General features: G+C 32.4%; 1 protein-coding gene across 1 annotated transcript in view; it reads left to right on the plus strand.

Annotated features, from left to right (window-relative positions):
- LOC115883864 (homeobox protein Hox-A1) overlaps window positions 1-17,772 on the plus strand; it is a 156,545-nt gene extending 138,773 nt beyond the window's left edge. The window contains exons 4-5 of the mRNA XM_030902278.1: window positions 16,594-16,804; window positions 17,264-17,772. Coding sequence (XP_030758138.1) covers window positions 16,594-16,804; window positions 17,264-17,492 — 440 coding nt within the window. The 3' untranslated portion in view covers window positions 17,493-17,772. The remainder of the gene's footprint in view (window positions 1-16,593; window positions 16,805-17,263) is intronic.
- Window positions 17,773-20,629: the final 2,857 nt, after the last annotated feature.

Here is a 20,629-nt window from a genome sequence, read left to right on the forward strand (position 1 = left end):
ATACGTTGCAGTCGCTTTAAAAAATTGGTAAAGAAAGATCCGTGGTATGGTCATAGAGATTGACAATGAATCTTCGTTCACACTTCAATTCGCAGACGATCAAATAATAGTTGCCAATGACAAAGACGATATGCAATATATGCTAAGAAAACTTATTGAAGAATACGGAGAATGGGGCTTGACAGTTAACACAGCCAAAACAAAATATCTATGCATAGGCGCACAAGAAGGAAACTTGAACTTGTACAACGGTCACGAAATTAAGCAGTGTCAAGAGTATGAGTACCTGGGAATTACATTTGATAACACTGGAACTGACGGCAGAGAAATAGAGAAAAGGATTATCAACGCGAAACAAATAATCGGATGTCTAAATGGAATCTTATGGAGCAAATCAATAACAAAGCGAAGAAAATTCAATATATATGAAACCATGATAAAGAGCAACCTCCTGTATGGAGCAGAAACATGGAGAATAACTGAGAGATACAAGAAGAGGATAGAGGCCGTAGAAATGGATGTCATTCGAAGATCAATGGAAATTTCAAGACAACAACGAATAAGAAATAATACCATAAAACAACAAATGGGTATAGAAGGTACGATAACACAGGATATAGAGAAAAAGCAGCTGATCTGGTACGGACATGTAGAGCGAATGAAGGACACTAGATGGCCCAAGAAAATAATCAATTGGCAACCAAAGGGTAGAAGAAAACAGGGAAGACCAAAACTGGAATGGCAAAAAAGCGTACACAAAGCGATGAGTGAAAGAAACCTGTCAACAGAGGATTGTACGAATAGAACAGGCTGGAAATTGGGTATCGGACAACGTAGAAACGTTTTTCGATCATACGGTATTATCGACCAGTAAATAAACAAACCCAATATCAGCTCACCATACTAAGATTCTGTCGCGCGTGTCCCTGAAAATATGGCTAAACTAGAAATTTAGCAAGTCTGGACGCATTGTTTCATGTTACAATAGCAACATCTTTTGATATTTACCGACTACAAATGGATAACATCTAGCAAGTTATACAGCAGCAAAATTTGCTAAATATGACTAAAAATATGTAACATGTTATATAACTTTGCTATATAGCAGTGTTATATAGCAAGTAGCAAGTGTGGACGATCCTTAATAGAAAGTAGTATACACAAATTCAAACATTCAAACCAGAAATAAAAAAATAACTGCAAACATACCAAAAAACTTACCGAATAAATCGTTGTGTATACCACATCCAGTAATCTTATATGAGGCATATGAGCAAGATGAATACAGTAGAGTACACCAATTAGAAATGTCATTGAAGCGTTTAAAAGCATCTGGGTTGAGTAAATGCTCTTAAATCTATTGCACACAACGAAAAGATCATAAAACAATTCATCTACTTGTTTTAAAGTCTCCAATTCAACTTCATTCAACTCTGTCGATCCCAATTTGTTTAAAATCACCGATACGTGAACATATTGATTTTTAATAACTAGTAAAACATGAATCATAAACACTGACAGTGTTAGTATCCAATAAAAGACGAACAGCTGGTATTCCAACCAAAAGAACAGCATGAAGCTGTAATTTTCTCGAAAGTTACTTTCGTAGTACCATGTCCATAGTGAATATTGAATAAAAACCAGAATATAAAATGCTGCAGTAAAAGAAAATAGAACTAATATGCTTCTTATCAAGTCAGTTTTGTTTGTTCCTGGATCTCTGGCTAATATTTTATTTATCCTTTCATTAATTGAGAGTAATTCAGTTAAAAACAATTCCCAAACACCCTTTTTGAAATAAGACGATAAAACTATGTTTGTTGCTAAAATATGGCCAAACAAGGTACTGGTAACATTGACTAGTTGAGTAATTCTCAAACTTGACATTTGACGCTTGTGGCGAACTGACATGACACCAACTGTCGTTAGTGCCACTAATAATAACATAACCTTGCATTTGTAATACGTGTGATTCACTAAAGTCCTTTTCTCAAAATTGTACGCGGGCACTATTCCTAAAAAGGCACAGTATTTCGAAAACACTGCCAAAGATACCGAGTTAAACATTTTTCGGAGAATACGGTTAGATTTTCAAATTGATATTGCTATACGTTGTAATTGTGTGGCTATTAAAGAAAAGAATGTAGGTAAACTGAATTTTTTTATCAATTATTGATTGGACTATATAGAAATTGGAATAATTATATAAACAAGAACTAACCACTGAATTCCCATTATACATAATTAGGTGAAGAACGGTTATACAAAGGATTTTTTTCAAACGTCACAGAATATTAATTTTTGCGACGTGATAATAAAAAGCAGATAATTTGTGATTTTCGTGCTATTATTATTATTTATTTATAAACATTTTCTAAAATCTTCCGGTAATGGGATTCTAAGGCATTGTTTATGCATTGTTTAATGACAAAGTTCTGTCAGGTTCAAACGTCGCCGTATTTCATACAAAGTTTTGTAAAAAAATGAGTGATAATGACGAGTCTTTGGATATTCAACAAGCTGCTGAAACTGCGCTATCCACGTTAGTGCCCGAGAAGTCGAAAAACTTATACGAGACCACCTACAACAACGTTGAAACCTGGGTCAAAGAAAAACATGTTGAGAATTTCACAAAAAAGATATTGCTAGGCTATTTCCTGAAGTTATCCACTGCCTTAAAGCCGTCAACCCTGTGAAGTAAATATTCGATGTCCGCACCATGATTTACCTCAACAGAAACGTAGATATTAGCAAATTCACAAACCTTATTGCATTTTTAAAAAAGAAAAGCTTCAGGATATCAGGCAAAGAAATCAAAAGTATTTACAAAACTGGAAATAGAACGCTTTATGAAAGAATTCCTGTTAGCTAAAGTTATCTTAATCGTTGGAGTATTTAGCATGTAGGATGGGAAGAAATCACGTTTTTAACCGTAGATGCCATTAAAGATTCTCAGTCATTTATTAGTGTGAAGATCCCGAATACAAAAACTCATTTTCCAAGAGTGTTTACAATTACTACGAATAGATGGTATCAATTTCTTACATGTATTTCGTAAGTACGCAAAACTTCGATCACTCAATGTGACACATCAGCGATTTTTCAGTTTCACTGAATGATTTTTTTCCGAGTTTCATTTCAAAAACGGTAAAGCAGACAACAAAATCAGTCAACAAGTCTGCTGTCTGGCTCAAGTATACCTACTATCATTATAGAAATACAACAGTTGCAACAGTCACAAAAAAACTCACCGTATACGTTGTTGTAAATATTACATCCGCCATTTTTGTAACAGGCATCCGAACAAGATGGATACAGTAAAGCACGCCACACAGAAATGTCAGTGAAGCATTCAACAACATTTGCGTTGAGTAAATACTCTTGAATCTACCACACACGACGTAAAGATCATAAAACGTTTCATCCACCAGCTTCAAAGTGTGTAAAATATTCAAATTAGTGGGTCCCATTTGATTTACAATGACTGATACGTAAGCATATTGCTGTCTAATTACCAGTAAGACTTGTACCATATACACTGACAGTATCAGTATCCAATAGTAGACAAAGAGTTCGTACTCTAACCAACAGAAAAACATAATGTTGAAAGAATCTGGAAAATGGACTTCGTAGTACCATGTCCATATGGAATATTCAATAAAAACCATAATATAGAAAGTTACAGTTAGAGAAAATAAAGTTAATATACTTTTCATTGATTCAAACTGGTTTTTTTCTTGGTCCCTTTTTAATATTTTCTTTATTCTGTCATCAACTGACAGTAGTTCGGTAAAGAACAACTCCCAAGTAGGTTTCTTAAAATATGACGACACGACAGTTGTTATCACCAAAATATGGCTAAAAAAAGTAGACGAACCGTTCATGAACTGATTAAGTTTTAGGTTTAATATTTGATTTTTTTGGTGAATTGACAGGATGCCAGCTGATACCAGTAATACTAATAATATGATAACTTTGCATTTATAGTAGATTTGATTGGCTAAAAGCTTTTTTTCGAAATTGTAGATAGGGATTATACCTAAAAAGGCACAAAACTTTGAAAAAACTTCTAATGATACTGAATTAAACATTCTGGTTAGTTGACTAAATATTTTTAATAACGTAGTAAGTTGTTTCACCGTAGTCAAGAAGGGAAATATAAACAACATACATGTTTGTGTGCATGCTGACTTATTTTGTCATACAATATTGATTGAAACAAATAGAAATTGAATTAGTTATATATTAATCAACAAAATGCTGGATAATTGAACAAGTCATTTACTTGTTTACGAAATAAGGTCATATGAACTTCAGTAATATTAACATTTTTTATAGTTTTACTTGCAAGAGGAAATACTTTTTTATTATTGACATTTTCAAAAAAATGCATTCTTCATAAAAATTTTTACTTGTTCTAAAATGGTTAATCCCGTTTAATCAAAATTCGTTTCTATGATTATAGAGGGTGGTCCGAACTGTATTCCGGAAACTTCGGCAGCATATTTTCCAGATAAAAATATGTAAAAAAGTTCGTATAAATGCATGTCCTAAATTGCTTAGTTTCGGAGATACAGGGTGTAGCAATTTCATTTTTATTTCGATTTTCTCCAAATAATTTCTGAAGTAAGGTCAATATTTGGATGAAAATTAGTATCTGTGAGTTTTTTGACATAAGAAATTGGATGTTGATGTCAATATGACTCCTACATGGAGGGTGCATCACTTACATGTATTTTAACTGTTCTGAAAGTTAATAACTTTTCGTCCGTACCTGTATAAAACAACTGAGTGAAAAAATCTACATTTCCGTGATTTTTTACGTAAAAAATGTCTCTTGGTAAAAATCACTACGAGCAACCTCAAGATATACGTTGACTGCCACGCGAGGGGCGTGTGCTTCGCAAAAACTTAGGTTTCTACACCAAGCCCAGTAGCTCAGTGTTGCTTCGCGCTGTAATGATGTGCATATGGGCGATAAATGGGTATAGCCCAGCAAACAAAATATTGGTATCAGCCCGAGCCTACATTGAACATAAAGGGTGTTATTTAAGATCATACTATCGATCATTTATTATGCATTTCTGTTGTTTTTTTTGCGTTAAAAAGTTGATAAATGTGTTGATATTTTTATTAAAAATACTATAAAAATTGGGGATAAACATTATAACTAAGCAATAATAGGATAAGTAGCAAAAGTAGTAGAGCTCACAATAAGCAACAATAAAAAATGAAATAAAAACTATTCTTTGGGACTTTTTTTCGAACGATCAGGTTAAACAAAACTAATAATCCTAAGAGATAAACTTACAACTACCATACAACAAGAACTAATCAAATACATTTTCAGAACTACGTGTGCATCGCATGGCGCCAGTATTCAAATTTTGTCTCTGAGGCTCCGCGATGCACACGTGCATCGCATTCAGAACTATGACTCAGAAGATAAATAATATTATCATTAAACATTTTATGTGTTATTTGTAACATTTTTGACACATTTAAACAAAAAAAACTATTGGGCCCCACATACAAAAAAGTATTTACTATTTGGGCAGTCAACGTGTTAAAATGGTATTAGTCAATACATGTCATTATACAGGGGGTCCCAGAAATAAGTGCAAGTATTTTAACTGGTATAGTTCAACTCCACAAACACGCCTATGAGGTTTTTTTCGCGAAAAAAAATGTTTGAACGTTCGAAATTTTTTGAAAAATGTTTTGGATTTTTTTTTAGTTTTTAGTTAAAAACTATAATCTTTTGATAATATGACAACATAGGTATTAGATTAAATTTACAAAAAAGAAAATCCAGAAAAGATCCAGTGGTTCTCAAAATTTTAGCAAAAAATATTTTTCTTTTGAATTTTTCAAAGTAAAATAACTCCCTTATTTTTGACTTATTTGAAAAACGATAAAGAGAAAACATGTTTCTTTTATCGAGATCTACCTCCCCTTAAAATACTTGCACTTATTTCTGGGACACCCTGTATTGACAAAAAATAAACATATTGAGTAGATAGATATTTGAATGAAAGATTGAAATGAAAATACGGTAAAAAATTGAGAGGTACGGACAAAAAGTTATTACTCTCCAAACCAGTTAAACAATATCTAGCTGGCGCCCTCTACATGTAGGAGTCATATTGACATCAAAATCAAATTTCTCATGTCAAAAAACTACTAGACACCAATTTTCGTCTAAATATTGAAGTTAGTTCAGAAATTAGATGGAAAAAATCGAAATAAAAATGAAACTTCTACACCCTGTATCTCCAAAACTAAGCATTTTAGGACATACATTTATACGAACTTTCTTACTTATTTTTATCTGGAGAATATGCTACCGTAGTTTCCGGAATAACAATTCGGACCACCCTGTATATCTATATTAGCATGGTTAGCGAAACGCGGAGTCCAATGCAAAAGTAATGTGTTTTTTTTTGGTGTATTCTGGTAAATTAGTGTGTTATTTTGCTGCCAATATCATACTTTATTTCATAACTTTATCATTCATTGTCACTAATTTTCTATATATTTTCATACGTTTTCCAAAAGCCTGTGCCCCAACTATCCACTTTCATATTTGACACACACGCTTTCTCCACGGACAATTTATTTGATGAAAAACGACAAACGAGAGAAAATATTTGCCCGCGAGCCTCCAAGTTTGCTTTTCCATTCTTTAAAATTATGAGTCGATGGGTATAGGGTTTCATAGTAGTTTCTTCGAGTCAATTTGTGTAATGGTCGGGGCATTTTAAAATTAAAAGCTTTTAGAAGAAAGAAAAGCCAACAAAGCGACGTATAATATGGTGCGCATTCCATATTCGAGATCATATTATACAGGGGTGCTGTAGAAAATACTCTGATTAATATACCGGGAGTTCCCAAAAGTGGCTCACCCCTATAACTTTTTTATTTTTGTTGTATACAGGAATACAGGGTGTCCCAGGCTGAAAGTGCATTAGAAGTTTCTAGAGAACCACAATATCTAGATCGGAGATTTTTTGCTCATCATTGTTTTGCAACGAGATCTATCAATTAAAAATATTTTCAACATGGCGGCCCTTCCGGAAATACTGGAAGTTGCCAGCAACTTTCTTATTTTAAAGGTGTGCCCCCACTTTTTATTACATACTTAAATTTTCTGTAAAATTTTATGAGTTTTGATATTAAACACTCTACAGGGTGGGCCACTGAAAACTTACAATGGCTATAATTTTTAAACCAAAAATTATATCAAAAAAATAAAAAATACCGTTTCTATGATATCGAAGGGGAATACATATGACGTATTTTTTGAACCACCCCGACCTACTCCTTTAGCGGCACCCCTACTCACTTGAAAATCTTAAACGGCAATACCCCACTTGTGGCGCATTTTTGGAAAGCTCATGAAAAATGCTAAACGACGATCATAACGTTTTTAGGGTGAAATTGAAAAACTACCCCTTACACGAAAAATTAAGTTGACATTAATGAAAAAATAATTTTTTCAGCATAAATTACAATTTGGGACCCAGGTAAATGAGGCAAATGAGGCATTTTTTAGACCACCCCGACCCACCCCTAGGTGCCATCCTCTCACTTCTAATCTCATCAATGCCATTTTTAAATGTAGATAATAAAAAAGGCAACACAAAGATGTTTTACAGCCTAATTTTGCGATAACGCAAATTCTTCCTTATCATCTATTTTTTTACTTTCAACAAACAGGGATCTTAAACCGGCATATCTTTGTGTTTTTGTACTGTCTTCTATCGATTTTCAATCGTTTGCAAATTTGGTGGTATTTCAAACGTGGAATAAAATTAGGCGAATAAAACTAGGCGATAAAATTATAGGTCCATTTTTCATCGACGGAAATTTGACTGGTGATGCTTATGTGGAAATGCTGAACAATTTGATAGAGCCAGTCATTGTAAATGAGGTTGAAAATCAAAGAGATTTGGAAGGAAATTTAACTCTTAATGAAGACCTCATACACTTTCAGCAAGATGGAGCCCCTCCGCATTATTCTATTGCCACAAGGCGGTGGTTGGATAGATATTATCCAAGGCAATGGATTGGCAGAAGGGGTCCAATCGAGTAGCCGCCAAGGTCACCTGATCTCACTCCTTTAGACTTTTTTTTTGTGGAGTTACACTAAATCCATAGTCTACAAGACAAAACCAGGTTCGTTGCAAGAATTGCGGTAGAGGATAACTGAAGCATGTCGAAATATTCCGAGAGAGACTTTCCAAAAAGTGAGAGAAGAATTTGCAAATCGTTTGTATTTTTGTATGGAACAAAACGGCTGTCATTTTGAACAATTGTTAAAATAAATTATCATTTTAAATTTCTTATCACTACTTACCAGTAATTGTTGAAAGAAGACAGAAGTTTTTTCAACTACAACAGAACAATTTCAACTAGCTTTCTAAAGAAGTGTCACAAGTGGGGCCGCTATCTTGAGATTAGAAGTGAATGGGTGGCACCTAGGGGTGGGTCGGGGTGGTTTGAAAAATACCTCATTTGCCTCATTTAGCTGGGTTCCAATTTGTAACTTATGCTGAAAAAATCACTTTTCTCATTAATGTCCACCTAATTTTTCATGTAAGGGTTAGTTTTTCAATTACACCCTAAAAACTTTATGATCATCGTTTAGCATTTTTCATGGGCTTTCCATAAAAACGCCACAAGTGGGGTGTTGCCATTTAAATTTTCAAGTGAGTAGTGGTGCCGCCTAAGGGGTAGGTCGGGGTGGATCAAAAAATACGTCATATGTATTCTCCTTCGATATTATAGAAACGGTATTTTTTATGTTTTTGATATCTTTTTTGGTTTAAGAATTATAGCAATTGTAAGTTTTCAGTGGCCCACCCTGTATATCTAACATTAACCATTTTTGAGAAAAAAATATCGGTCACAGATAGAGATTTCGGATTAATAGTATGGCTCTGATATTGAAAACAAGGTCAAAATTAGAAAAAAATTGATCAAATGCGAGTCGGACTCGCGCACAAAGGGTTCCGTACCATTCATTATCTATACAACATTAGACACTATATTATTATAAACTTTTTTTCGATTTAGCTGAAATGTTTGAATGCGCGTATAAGTAATTTAAAAAGAAATGAAGAAACACATTACTAAAAACTGTATTAATCAATAAGCAAAAAGTAAAAAGTAAAAATAAATATGTAAAAATATGTAAAAATTAAAAAAAGTCGCCTTGACTAGGATTCGAACCTGCCTGACTACGGCTCCAACGTCATAGCAGCGTAAAGCATAAAATAATTAACTAGAAAGAAGTGTCAACTCTGTGTTAAATCGTGGAAACACGATACGCCACCGAAAGCCTTCATTGTCGTCTGGAGAACTAACTTTCCAATTGACAGGTTGACATGATAAGGACATGATGGCTTAATTTTCATTTCCGTTTCCGGTTATTCAATGGCGGGCCCTCTTTCAGTTTAAATGTATTTTTGTATTTTTCTTTTTCATAAATAAAACCAAAAATAATTTATTCACATATATTTATTTTAAATATGGAACAACGTGACTAAATAAATATAAAAATATAGAGGATTGTATTGTTTCAATACCAATTAGTTAATTATATGCACTTTTAACGTAAATTAGTTAAGGTATAAGCATGACTTACAGTAATTTGTAAATAAACACACGCATTCGCAAACTTCAAGGACAGAAAACGGTCACAGGAACATGAAAACGGGAGCCTTATACAAAAACCTGAAAACAGAAAAACAATTTTTTATACTAAAATTAACAATGTAAAAATATCAATAGGTATAAAATATAAATATACTGTTTAAAAAAAGCGTCCATTATTCCCAAAGAACCTGGCTTATAAATCAAAAAGATGCAAAAAAAGACTTTTAGTCAGATAACATAATCAGATTATCAGTCCGATTTATTGCATTATTGACAATAAATCGCACATATTGGAGATAACTAATGTTAGCTATAGTTAAAAATGATCTTACCTTGCTGTAAATTGTTTCCATTTTCAAAAAAATCGCCGATCAAAGAGATTATAACACCATTTTCTTGCATCTAAAAAATGTAAAAACAGTGTTTATTTACTACTTATTTTTCATATACATGGGACTACCGACATACCTACTACTGCAGAAACGTCATTTTCTCCAGGATTCTTCATGTAATATATATTTTATATACTTTATTACCTTTATATTTATAAATTTCAGCCGAAATATTAAATTGAACTTCCAAAACGAAACTAAACGGAATGAATTAAAATGGCGTCAAATATTTTCGAATTTGTTCTAGACACTATATTATTATAAACTTTTTTTCGATTTAGCTGAAATGTTTGAATGCGCGTATAAGTAATTTAAAAAACAAATCTGAAGTTGTCTCTGAAACTGAAATCTGTCAATTCTAAACTGTGAAGTTAGACAATAGTTAGACAAAAACAATGCTGTCCTTGTCTAGGCGGCCATACTTGTCGTGAGGAGAATGACAGGAATGACACTAATGACTGTTTCCAATTTTCCTATTTCACTGTCACCCCCCTGGCGTAAAGTCCTAACGCTTTAACCACGCGGCCACCAAGGACTTGAAAGATTCTATGCAAAATTCTTACTTAAAAGATAATGTTTAGTGAAAGTACTTTTTTATTTATAAACATTTATTTAATTCTATTTTTAGTATTTGCTCTTATAGCGGCAACATAGATACATTATCTGTAAAAATTTCAACTGTCTAGCTATAACGGTTCATAAGATAGACCTTTGTGACAGACGGACGGACAGACGGACAGCGAAGTCTTAGTAATAGGGTTCCCGTTTTTACCCTTTGGGTACGGAATCCTAAAAAGTTTTTCAAATATAAAATGAAAATACAATATTTTGTATCTTATTACCAAGAGACATTTTACGTTAAGTAACATCTTTGATCCCATTTATGATGCAAACATTATCTATGACACATGACACTGTATGATGATTCTATCTACAAGTAGTAATGAGAAAAGAAAAAAAACAGGAACAACGGAACAAAAATTGCCAAAAGCAAAGACCACTGCGTTCTCCAAATAGTTACTTCGATTTAAACGAAGACAGATCGGTCTTCTTATTAACGACGCGTTTTTCTCGAGCTAATTGAATCTTTGGCCCGATTCATCTTGTTGCTCACGGACAGCCAGCCCAAATTAAATTAAAATAAAAGAAAATTTTCCCTTAGTTTAGACGCTTCGTCTTTTTTTCTTGTCGCTTTTTTCTCCGTGTCGAGAAGTCTATTTGTCGTAAGTTTTTAGAGACTTCTAAAGTTTTGCCAGAGGTATCAGCAATTTTTTACTTTGAAATTGTCAGACTGCTACGAATGCGTAGAGTTACCATACCAAGGTTGGAAATAGTATATTACATACCGGAGGGAAGTGTGTCATTACTGTCGAGAGATTAACTAAATCTCGAGACAATAATGAAAACTTTCCTCCGAGATTTGTGTACTATTTTATTTACAACCACATCATTAATTAAAAAATAGGGACAGTATTTTATTTTGAAAAAAAATAAATATGCGAAAATTTGTCGTTTTCTGTTTTGGCCTTTCCATATCTATAGTTACCGGTTGGTTGTTATGGCGCAAACCATAGAGAAAGTTAATAGTTTAGAGAGTGGTGAATCGCGTGGTAAAATGTTGGGAGATTGCGCTTTTGGCGCCCTCTACTTGGCTACAGGAACGAACTATGAAAGAGCGGGAGATTTAAATTATTATATTATACTTATTATTTTTAAGGCAATTAAAACTAAGAGTGCCCTTAAACAAAAACAGTGAAATAAATGGAGATACCTACTCAAATTTTATATTATCATGATATTAAAGGATATAAATACAGCATTATAATCCTTTTACACCTTTTTATTCAAAGTCTTACATGCTAATATAAAATTTGACTATCTCCATTTATTTCACTATTTTTGGTTAAGGGCACTCTTAATTTTAATTTTCCTTTTTTTTTTATGGGAAAACGATTAAATGGGAAGAATTGAATGGGAATGGAAAGAATGACCAATTGTTGTATTTTGTATTAATTTATAATACCCCTATTCTACTAAATATCTAGCTACATTGTACTTACAGTTAAATAGCTACATTGTACTAGTTATATACATATTTACAGTTTTATGATGGCTATTATTTCTTTTCAACGTGCTATCAATTGATTCGCTCCGACTTGAGTACTATACCTCGAGATGGCTCCAAGAATTATTTATCTTTACAGGCCTAGAATATGAAGATTCACAGTAGAATTTTTGGTTTTACTGCCTATTAGAAACAAACCTACCCCCCTACATCAAGGGACATACAATTATGCCTTGTTCTCGGCCATGATATTCCTTCCATTCTATATCCAACATCCAACTGAGCAGACCTTCTGGTTCACAACAGGGCCTAGACTGGCCGGATGATATTTTAACAGAATAGCCCTTGATATCTCTTTCACACTTTCATTTAATAATTAAATAGGAGGGCTGGATGGTAAATTTCTAGAAAGAATTGCCTGTGAAATAAAAACTTCTGCATGGACATTACCTTTCTTACCTTTGTCTGCTATTTTTTAATAAAAAACAACTGTTTAGTTTGCACAAAAATAAAATTAACAATCAAAAATATCTTAAAAAATGATCAAGCCTTGTACTACGCCGCGTGCCGGTTTTTGAACAAACAACAAACAAAAGAATGAGGTTAGCGGCGTTGCCAATGTCAATTTTCTAAACTACCCAAAAATCTAAATTAAATTCTCCAATTTGGGGAGAAAAATGTCCCGATTCACCAAAAATTCCCCATGTGATTATTTTATCAAAAAAAAAATAATTTTAATAAAAATACAATATTTATTATATATGTTAGAGGGATTAAACTGTAAATTACCTCCTTGTTTTTTAATCCCTTCCCTAATAGTCATTAAATAATTTGAGGTCATTAAATGTTCTTTCAACTGAAGCATTTGCAAAGGGAAGCACAAGTAAAAAGCAGATAATAATTTCTAAGTTGGGAAAGATATATCGTCCCGCTCCGTTTTTAAAGCTAAAAATTTTACGCCATTTTCAATCAGCAATAAATTGTTGAAACTCCTCTTATTTTCGCCGCCTATTGCTAATCCCAACAAAATTCCCAATCGGCTCCGGATTCCCCAAAATTTGGGGAATTCCCAAAAATTGGCAACGCTGGAGGTTCTTTCTGAATATGCTAAGACTAACGGACTAGTGTCGAAACACAGATAGCTAGATGGACGTATTTCCGCACTTGCGTCGATGCGCTACAGGAACATTTGCCTGCGCGTCGTATGTCTTCTGGCAGTCTTTTAATTTTTCTGTTTGTCTATGGCGCAAACCATAGACAAACAAATAAAAAGAGACTGACAAATCTCATGGTAAAGAGTGGGACCGCGTTCCCGTAGCGCAACTCAGAATAACAATTTTGAAACCAATTAGCAGGACAATGGCAGGACGTACGTCTTTATTGCTATCTTTCTTTATTATGTGTGCTTTTTATATGAAAAAGAAAGAGATAGGTATAAAACGCATCATAAGACATTATCGCACATTCTGGCTGGCGGAAAATTTAAATTAGCCATTATTAGTAGTATTCTTTCATTCTGAAACTGAAGATTTTCACTTAAACTGATTTATTCCCTATACCACGTAAAGGGAACGTGCTGTAGAAAATAAATCAGTTTAAGTGAAAATTTGCAGTTTTTTTTCAGAACGAATACTACTATTATAAGGGAAATTATAAAAAAAGCAAAAATTGTACTGTTTTATTAACATATTTATACATAAAAATAAATATTCTTTTTATAATATAATAACAAAAAATAACAGTGTTTATTCCACCCACCTACCAATTTTAAATGCAGAAGAACTGACCGTTGCAGGAAACGATCGGCCAATTTTTTTAAAGGGCATTAAAAATCTCATTTTCGAAAAAAACTGCCTAATTGCAATAACAAAGTGAATATCCAAGCAAAGATGACTTTACGAGAATCATGATCCTGAACCATTTTCAAGTCCAGTTTTAATCCTAAAACAAAAGTAAAATAGGTATATTAATAAAGTTTCTGGTTACTATAAACCAGCTATAAACTACCTACCCAAAAAATGAAAAAAATTAATTGTATTAACTTATGTTAAGAGAGGTTCAAAATATTTTTGACACTACTACTTCTACTTTTTTCTTAATAAGATGATAAATATAACTACTTACTTGTATTTTACCGGGTGTCTTTAACATATCTATCAGAAAAAGGGGACACCAATACATATAAAAAATAGATGATACTGGCTTCTGTAGCAAATAAAATAACAAATAGTATAACCAAATGTTCTTTGGTATAACTGAAAATTATAAGTAACAAAATATAAATACCTATGTGGGATAAAGAAATTTGTTCCCTATCCATATTCACAAGTCAATAAAATGGAGAGTGTAGAAAAAAAGGTAGATCACCAAAAGAAAAATTAACAAACATCATACAAACATGACGAATTGTCATGATGTTGTCATCTTGGTTGTCATGATGACGAAAACGAAAGGCGATTGTTCTAATTTCTATTTAGAAATTACGTTTTATATAGCTGCTTCTTTCTCTCTTGTTATATTAGAATGAGATAGTGGGCCCAATAGACGCAATGCGCAGATCAACATATATAGAACGAAATTTTGCGTTCTGAATTGCGCTACGGAAACGTTGTCCCTCTCTTTGCCATTTAATTTGCCACTCTCTTTTTTATTTGTTTGTCTATGCCATAGATAAATGCAACAAGTTTAGATTGGAAAGCCCGTAAAAATTTTAGGTCGCGAAATTATTTTGGGTCGCGACCGTTATACGCGATCTGGCGCTGCTATAGCGGTCGCTAAGAACAACGGCAAACAAAAACAGAAATAATTTTCTCTTGTCAATATCACAGGCAACCAAATAAACTAGTAACCTCTAAAAATTATTTTTGTCATACGCTCCCAAAAACAGCTATTTTACGGACTCATTTCAGTCCGTAAAATGTTTCTTTTTCGGCCTAGGCCGTAAAGGTCGTCATGGCAACCTTTATGGACTAAAATGTCTAAATTCGTTATTTGGTTGTTTTATTTTGTCATTCGAAATTTGTCACAAAATCACATAAAATTATACATATATTTATAATTAAATTATTAAATACTAACAATATCAAAAGCTAAGTTATTTGTTTTAAAGTAAGTACCTAGGTACTTACTTTTTCGTGGAAATAATTTAGCAATACATCTTCATTTTACAACGAATACGCCATTTTTTGTCTTTCCATTCATTAAAAACATCATATTCTTTCTGGTAAATGGCACGAGACTTCACAGGAAGTAAATCCAACACGATTTCTTTGGCCTTATTAGCAATATGTTCGGGATTTTGGAACATTTTAAAATTGTTGATGAATTTGTGTGATTTTGTGACAAATTTCGAATGACATGTCAAAATGCGATGAAATAAACAAACTCGTTACTAAGATATGAATTTATAAGCCAACTTTTTCAAACATTATAATTTCAAATATGGAAAATTTGCAAATATGCGTTCTAAAAAACTGTAAAAAGCGTATGACAAAAAATAGTGTATGTAACACGTACCTAAATTATGTTTTTTAGGACTCATCTACTATTCGGACTATATATATATATATACATCTACTATTTCGGACTCGGCTAACGCCTCGTCCGCAAACAGTAATGATTCGTCCTAAAAAACATCATTTTAGGTACTAGTTACATAAATAGCTATTTTGAGTGTCCTGTGAGGGTTCTAACAACTTTACAAAAAGATCCGCGTTCAAGAGAATATATATTTTGATACAGATAAAGAAGTGGCATATGCGATCTATATTTATTAGTTCCCTCGAGGATGTCCCATTCATTTTGAAGTATACTGAACAACATTTTTTTGTGGAAATTTCTGAAATCGGCTACGGATGGAGTTTCTTCAATATTATGTAAGAGCGTTGCCTCGTTAGCCAGTTTGTCTGCTCGGTCGTTACCAGCAATGTCAGAGTGTCCAGGAATCCACAATAAGTTAACATTGTAGTTTCTTTCAGTAAGTTTATTTACTAGATCTCGAATGCTGCAGGTTAGAGAGTTTTTGGAGTTTGAAAAAGCAATACTGTTGAGGGAGCTAAGTGAATCAAATAGTATTAATGCTTCAATCGGTGGCATGCTCTGAATTCTCTCGTAGCAATTTTTACCAAAAAGCATTTTAGGATATACATTTATACGAACTTTTTTGCTTATTTCTATCAGCAGAATATGCTGCCGAAGTTTCCGGAATATAGTTTGGACCACCCTGTATATCCTTCTACTATTTCCAGTGTTGTGTTATTTATTAGATTGTCTTTTCTGTTTACTAGTTCTTTGTACATTACTTTAGTATTTGCTAAATTTATTTGGAGACAGACTTTATTACTGCCTGTAACATTTACATAGGATCGTCCTATATTCAAGTCGGTGATGCAAGATATGGTATACGAATTAAATAATATAATTATTCTTGCTGTATTATTGACAAAATTACTAACATAATGACCATTATTGTTTCAGCTTCCAAAGTGTCTCCAGTTTCAATCGCCGACTACTCCAGCCAAACGCCAAATTTGGAGGTGCAAAATCCCGCAACCAGGAACCCTTGTCTTGGTTCCAACGCTTCCAGTCTGCTCAGCATCAATTGTTTGAATACCGGCAGAACCAACTTCACCAACAAACAACTTACTGAATTGGAGAAAGAGTTCCACTTCAACAAGTACTTAACTAGGTGGGTATACCTTGGATTATATTTTTTAAGAAATAAAAATGTTTCAATTATACTTTTATACCTACTTAAAAATTTACGATTATTCACAATGTCTAAAAAATTCAATCAAAATTAATAGAATATTCTAGCAACCGCTTGCGTAGTCAGTGATATAAGGGTTGTATCCATAGAGCATCTATATTGCATATTAACATAAACGCACCCTGATAATTCATTAATTCGCAACAATGAAAGTAGAACTGGTAGATCCTTTTAAATCAATTATTTTTTAGAGACTGGACATGAAACAGTTCTGCTGTTGGATAAAATCTTGCATGGCACTCGCGTGTTATAACATATAAGTCACTTAAGAAAATTTCCCAGCGCGACTTATATGTAAGATAACACACTAGTACCATAAATAACTATCTTTGACAGTTGCAGAATATTGACAAGCACAAGCTTCTGTTTTATTTTCAGAGCAAGAAGAATTGAAATCGCTTCAGCGCTACAACTGAATGAAACGCAAGTGAAAATCTGGTTCCAAAACCGCAGAATGAAGCAGAAAAAACGCATGAAAGAAGGTCTAATACCACCCGAACCCATAATCAGTACCAGGAGCACGAGCAACTCGCCAACCTCCACCAACAACTGTTTGCAGACAGAGCCTCCAGCTGGTAGCAGCGAAAACAGCAGAGAATCAAACTAAAGAATCAAATAAATAAAGAACTACAAAATAAAAATTAATGAAAGTTGTCGTGCAAGTCATCGAATTATTTCGGGAATGCACGTTTTTTATACTTTGACTTTTGACAAGGACTTTAGGGATTTTTTTAGGCAGAATACTTATAAGATTCTAAAGAAAGTAAAAATAAGCTCTTAGTTACGAAAACATAGATCCGCAACATTGAAAAATATTTTTAACAAAATTTACACTTTTTCTGTAAATTTGCAGATTTTCTGCAGATTCTAAATTTACACTTTTTTTGTAAATTTACTCGTTTTCTGTAAATTTACACTTTTTCTGTAAATTTACATATTTTCTCCAAATTTTCACTTTTTCTGTAAATTTACAATTTTTCTGAAAATTTACAATTTTCTGCAAATTTACGATTAAAAAAATAAAAGTAAATTTACACTTTTCCTGTAAATTTATAGAAAAAACAAAAAAAATTTAAAGGGCATTTAAATTTACAGAAATAGTGTAAATTTTCGAAAAAAATGTAAATTTACAGAAAAACCCCCTAAATTTACAGAAAAAGTGTAAATTTACAGAAAAAGTGTAAATTTACAGAAAAATTGTAATTTTGCAGAAAAAGTGTAAATTTACAGAAAACCCGTAAATTTGCAGAAAAAGTGTAAATTTACAAAAAAAAGTGTAAATTTACAGAAACAGTGTAAATTTACAGAAAAATTGTAGTTTTGCAGAAAAAAGTATGAATTTGCAGAAAAAGTTTAAATTTACAGAATAACTGTAAATTTACCTACAGAAAAAGTGTAAATTCACAGAAAAATTGTAATTTTGCAGAAAAAAGTATAAATTTACAGAAAATGGGTAAATTTACAGAAAAATTGTAAATTTTGTTAAAAATATTTTTGAACGTTGATATGGCAGCTTTCGGACGTTTAAAATGAGTTTTTAATTATCAGAATTTTAATTTGGTAATTGTATTGACGACTTTGATGACGTGCATGCCAACTTTTACTGATTTCTCTATATAAAAAATTTAATATAAATAATTGTGAATATTGTGACATAGATTATTTATTTAAAACAAAAATGTATGTTTATTAACGTGAAATAGTTGATGAGATTACTTATGAATTGTATGGTTAGATTTAATAATAAATAAAATAATATATCTGTTTTTTAATAGTTTTTGGGGAGAAAATAAATATATTCTTCGTTTACAGCAAACAATAAAGCTTTACAATTGAGTTTTTGGCTCGAGAAACTATACAAAATAGTATTATTAATAAACTATACTTTCCTTATGTATATATTATAATATGATTTGTATATTCAAAGTATACTTGAAATAGTAAAATAAAAAGGTCAGTTACTTAGATATACACAATTTTTGTTTTATAATTTCTATTGCTATATTGATTTGATGTTTGAAAACCTTGATATTATCAAAAATATATATGTCACAGCAACAATGCTGGTTTAAGAGAAATTTAAAAAGAATCCAAATACATGGAAAATAAATACTGCTATATAAAAGTGACATAAGAAACAATCAATACAATGATTTAGCATTAAATAGTTATTTTATACGAATTATTTTAAGTTTATTTTTTCTCAAATATCATTTATATTTATAGATATCCAATAATTCGTATCAATATTCTACATTACACAGCATTATGGTCAAAATTGTCTATTTCAAACGGAAAGCCTGATGTTTATGTGTACATTTCCTGACAGTTGAATAATATACAACACGTATTTTTTCAATATATAAATAATCCTAACTTTAATCTTTAATTGAGTGTATAAACCTTCTTGAGCTTACAAACTATTTGAACGATTTGACAGGTTTATGAGCGTACATACACATCATAAATTTGTTATTGTTTGTAAAGTTTATCGTATACATGGTGATAATAGTACACAGAAGAACTAGTAGACAGAATAGACATTCTAGTAAATAACACCGCACTGGAAATAGTAGAAAATATATATATTTGGGACAACTAATACACAGCTCGGGTTCTCTACTATCAGCAGGGGTAGATGGGGAAATCGGCCCGGGAAAAACAGGCAACCGGCCCAAAAACAAAATGACCTAATAACCAAAAACAAAATGACATAACGAAGAAACATATTTTATTTATTAATATTATAAGTAAGGGTGTTTTTCGCTCGTGCGAAAAAGCTCTTTTGCCTCCGGTTTTAAAAAAAAATAAAGTGTCTTGATCAACATTTTCGTAAAGACCAATATTGAGCCGAACATCTGAATTGTTACTACAAAATGGCTCAGTTTTACAGGGTTCTGCCGCTATTTCCATTATCGATAACGGTAATTTGATCTTGAATAGGCTACGATTTTGAGTCACGATTTTGAGAAACTTTAAGTCTTCCTGATTCATTCAGTTCAGCTGACCCAATCCTCTGTGAAATACATTACTTTTAGCTTTTCGGGTATATACTATATACTTTCTTACACATTGTAGAAAGAAATTCTCTCTTTCTACTACAGCAGCCTCCTCGTGTACAGGGTGGTCGAAATTGGTCTGTTTTAACAGAGAAAACCTATTTCCTGACTAGATAGAGCACGTTTAATGGCATAAACCACCTGTTGATATTTTCACTGCCAACTGAGATACGGGGTCTTTTTGCATTTTTTACCATTTTGAAAATTGCCCCTAACTTTTTTATTTTGTGGAATAATAAAATTCTGTAAAACCACTTTTTTTAAGCACAATCCAGTGACGTAGTCAGTTTTTTTCTATGCTTGCTCTTTTGGTTAGAAATAATAAAAAATATAATTTTTAAATGAAAATCATAGTTGGCTATGAACTTAAAAAAATGCTGGCATTTTACCCTTTGCAATGATCTAAAGTTATGGACATCTATTTTTAAGAATGAGAGAAATATTAGGTTTTTGATCTTTATATCGAAGCGGGTTCTTGATAGTTTCTCAGAAATCGAGCCCATGATATCTATGTCGGTTTTCCTCTATCTAATCAGGAAATAGGTTTTCTCTGTTAAAACAGACCAATTTCGACCACCCTGTACAGTATGGCATTATTATAAAAGATCATTAAAAAAAGCATTCTCCTCAGGTCTCAGAGTAAATCTGAAGGAGAGGGTAATAAAACACTCATCTTTGTCAATCC

This window comes from Sitophilus oryzae, unplaced genomic scaffold, assembly GCF_002938485.1.
Source record: "Sitophilus oryzae breed Bouriz unplaced genomic scaffold, Soryzae_2.0 scaffold_2006_pilon_pilon, whole genome shotgun sequence".
NCBI lineage: Eukaryota > Metazoa > Arthropoda > Insecta > Coleoptera > Curculionidae > Sitophilus > Sitophilus oryzae.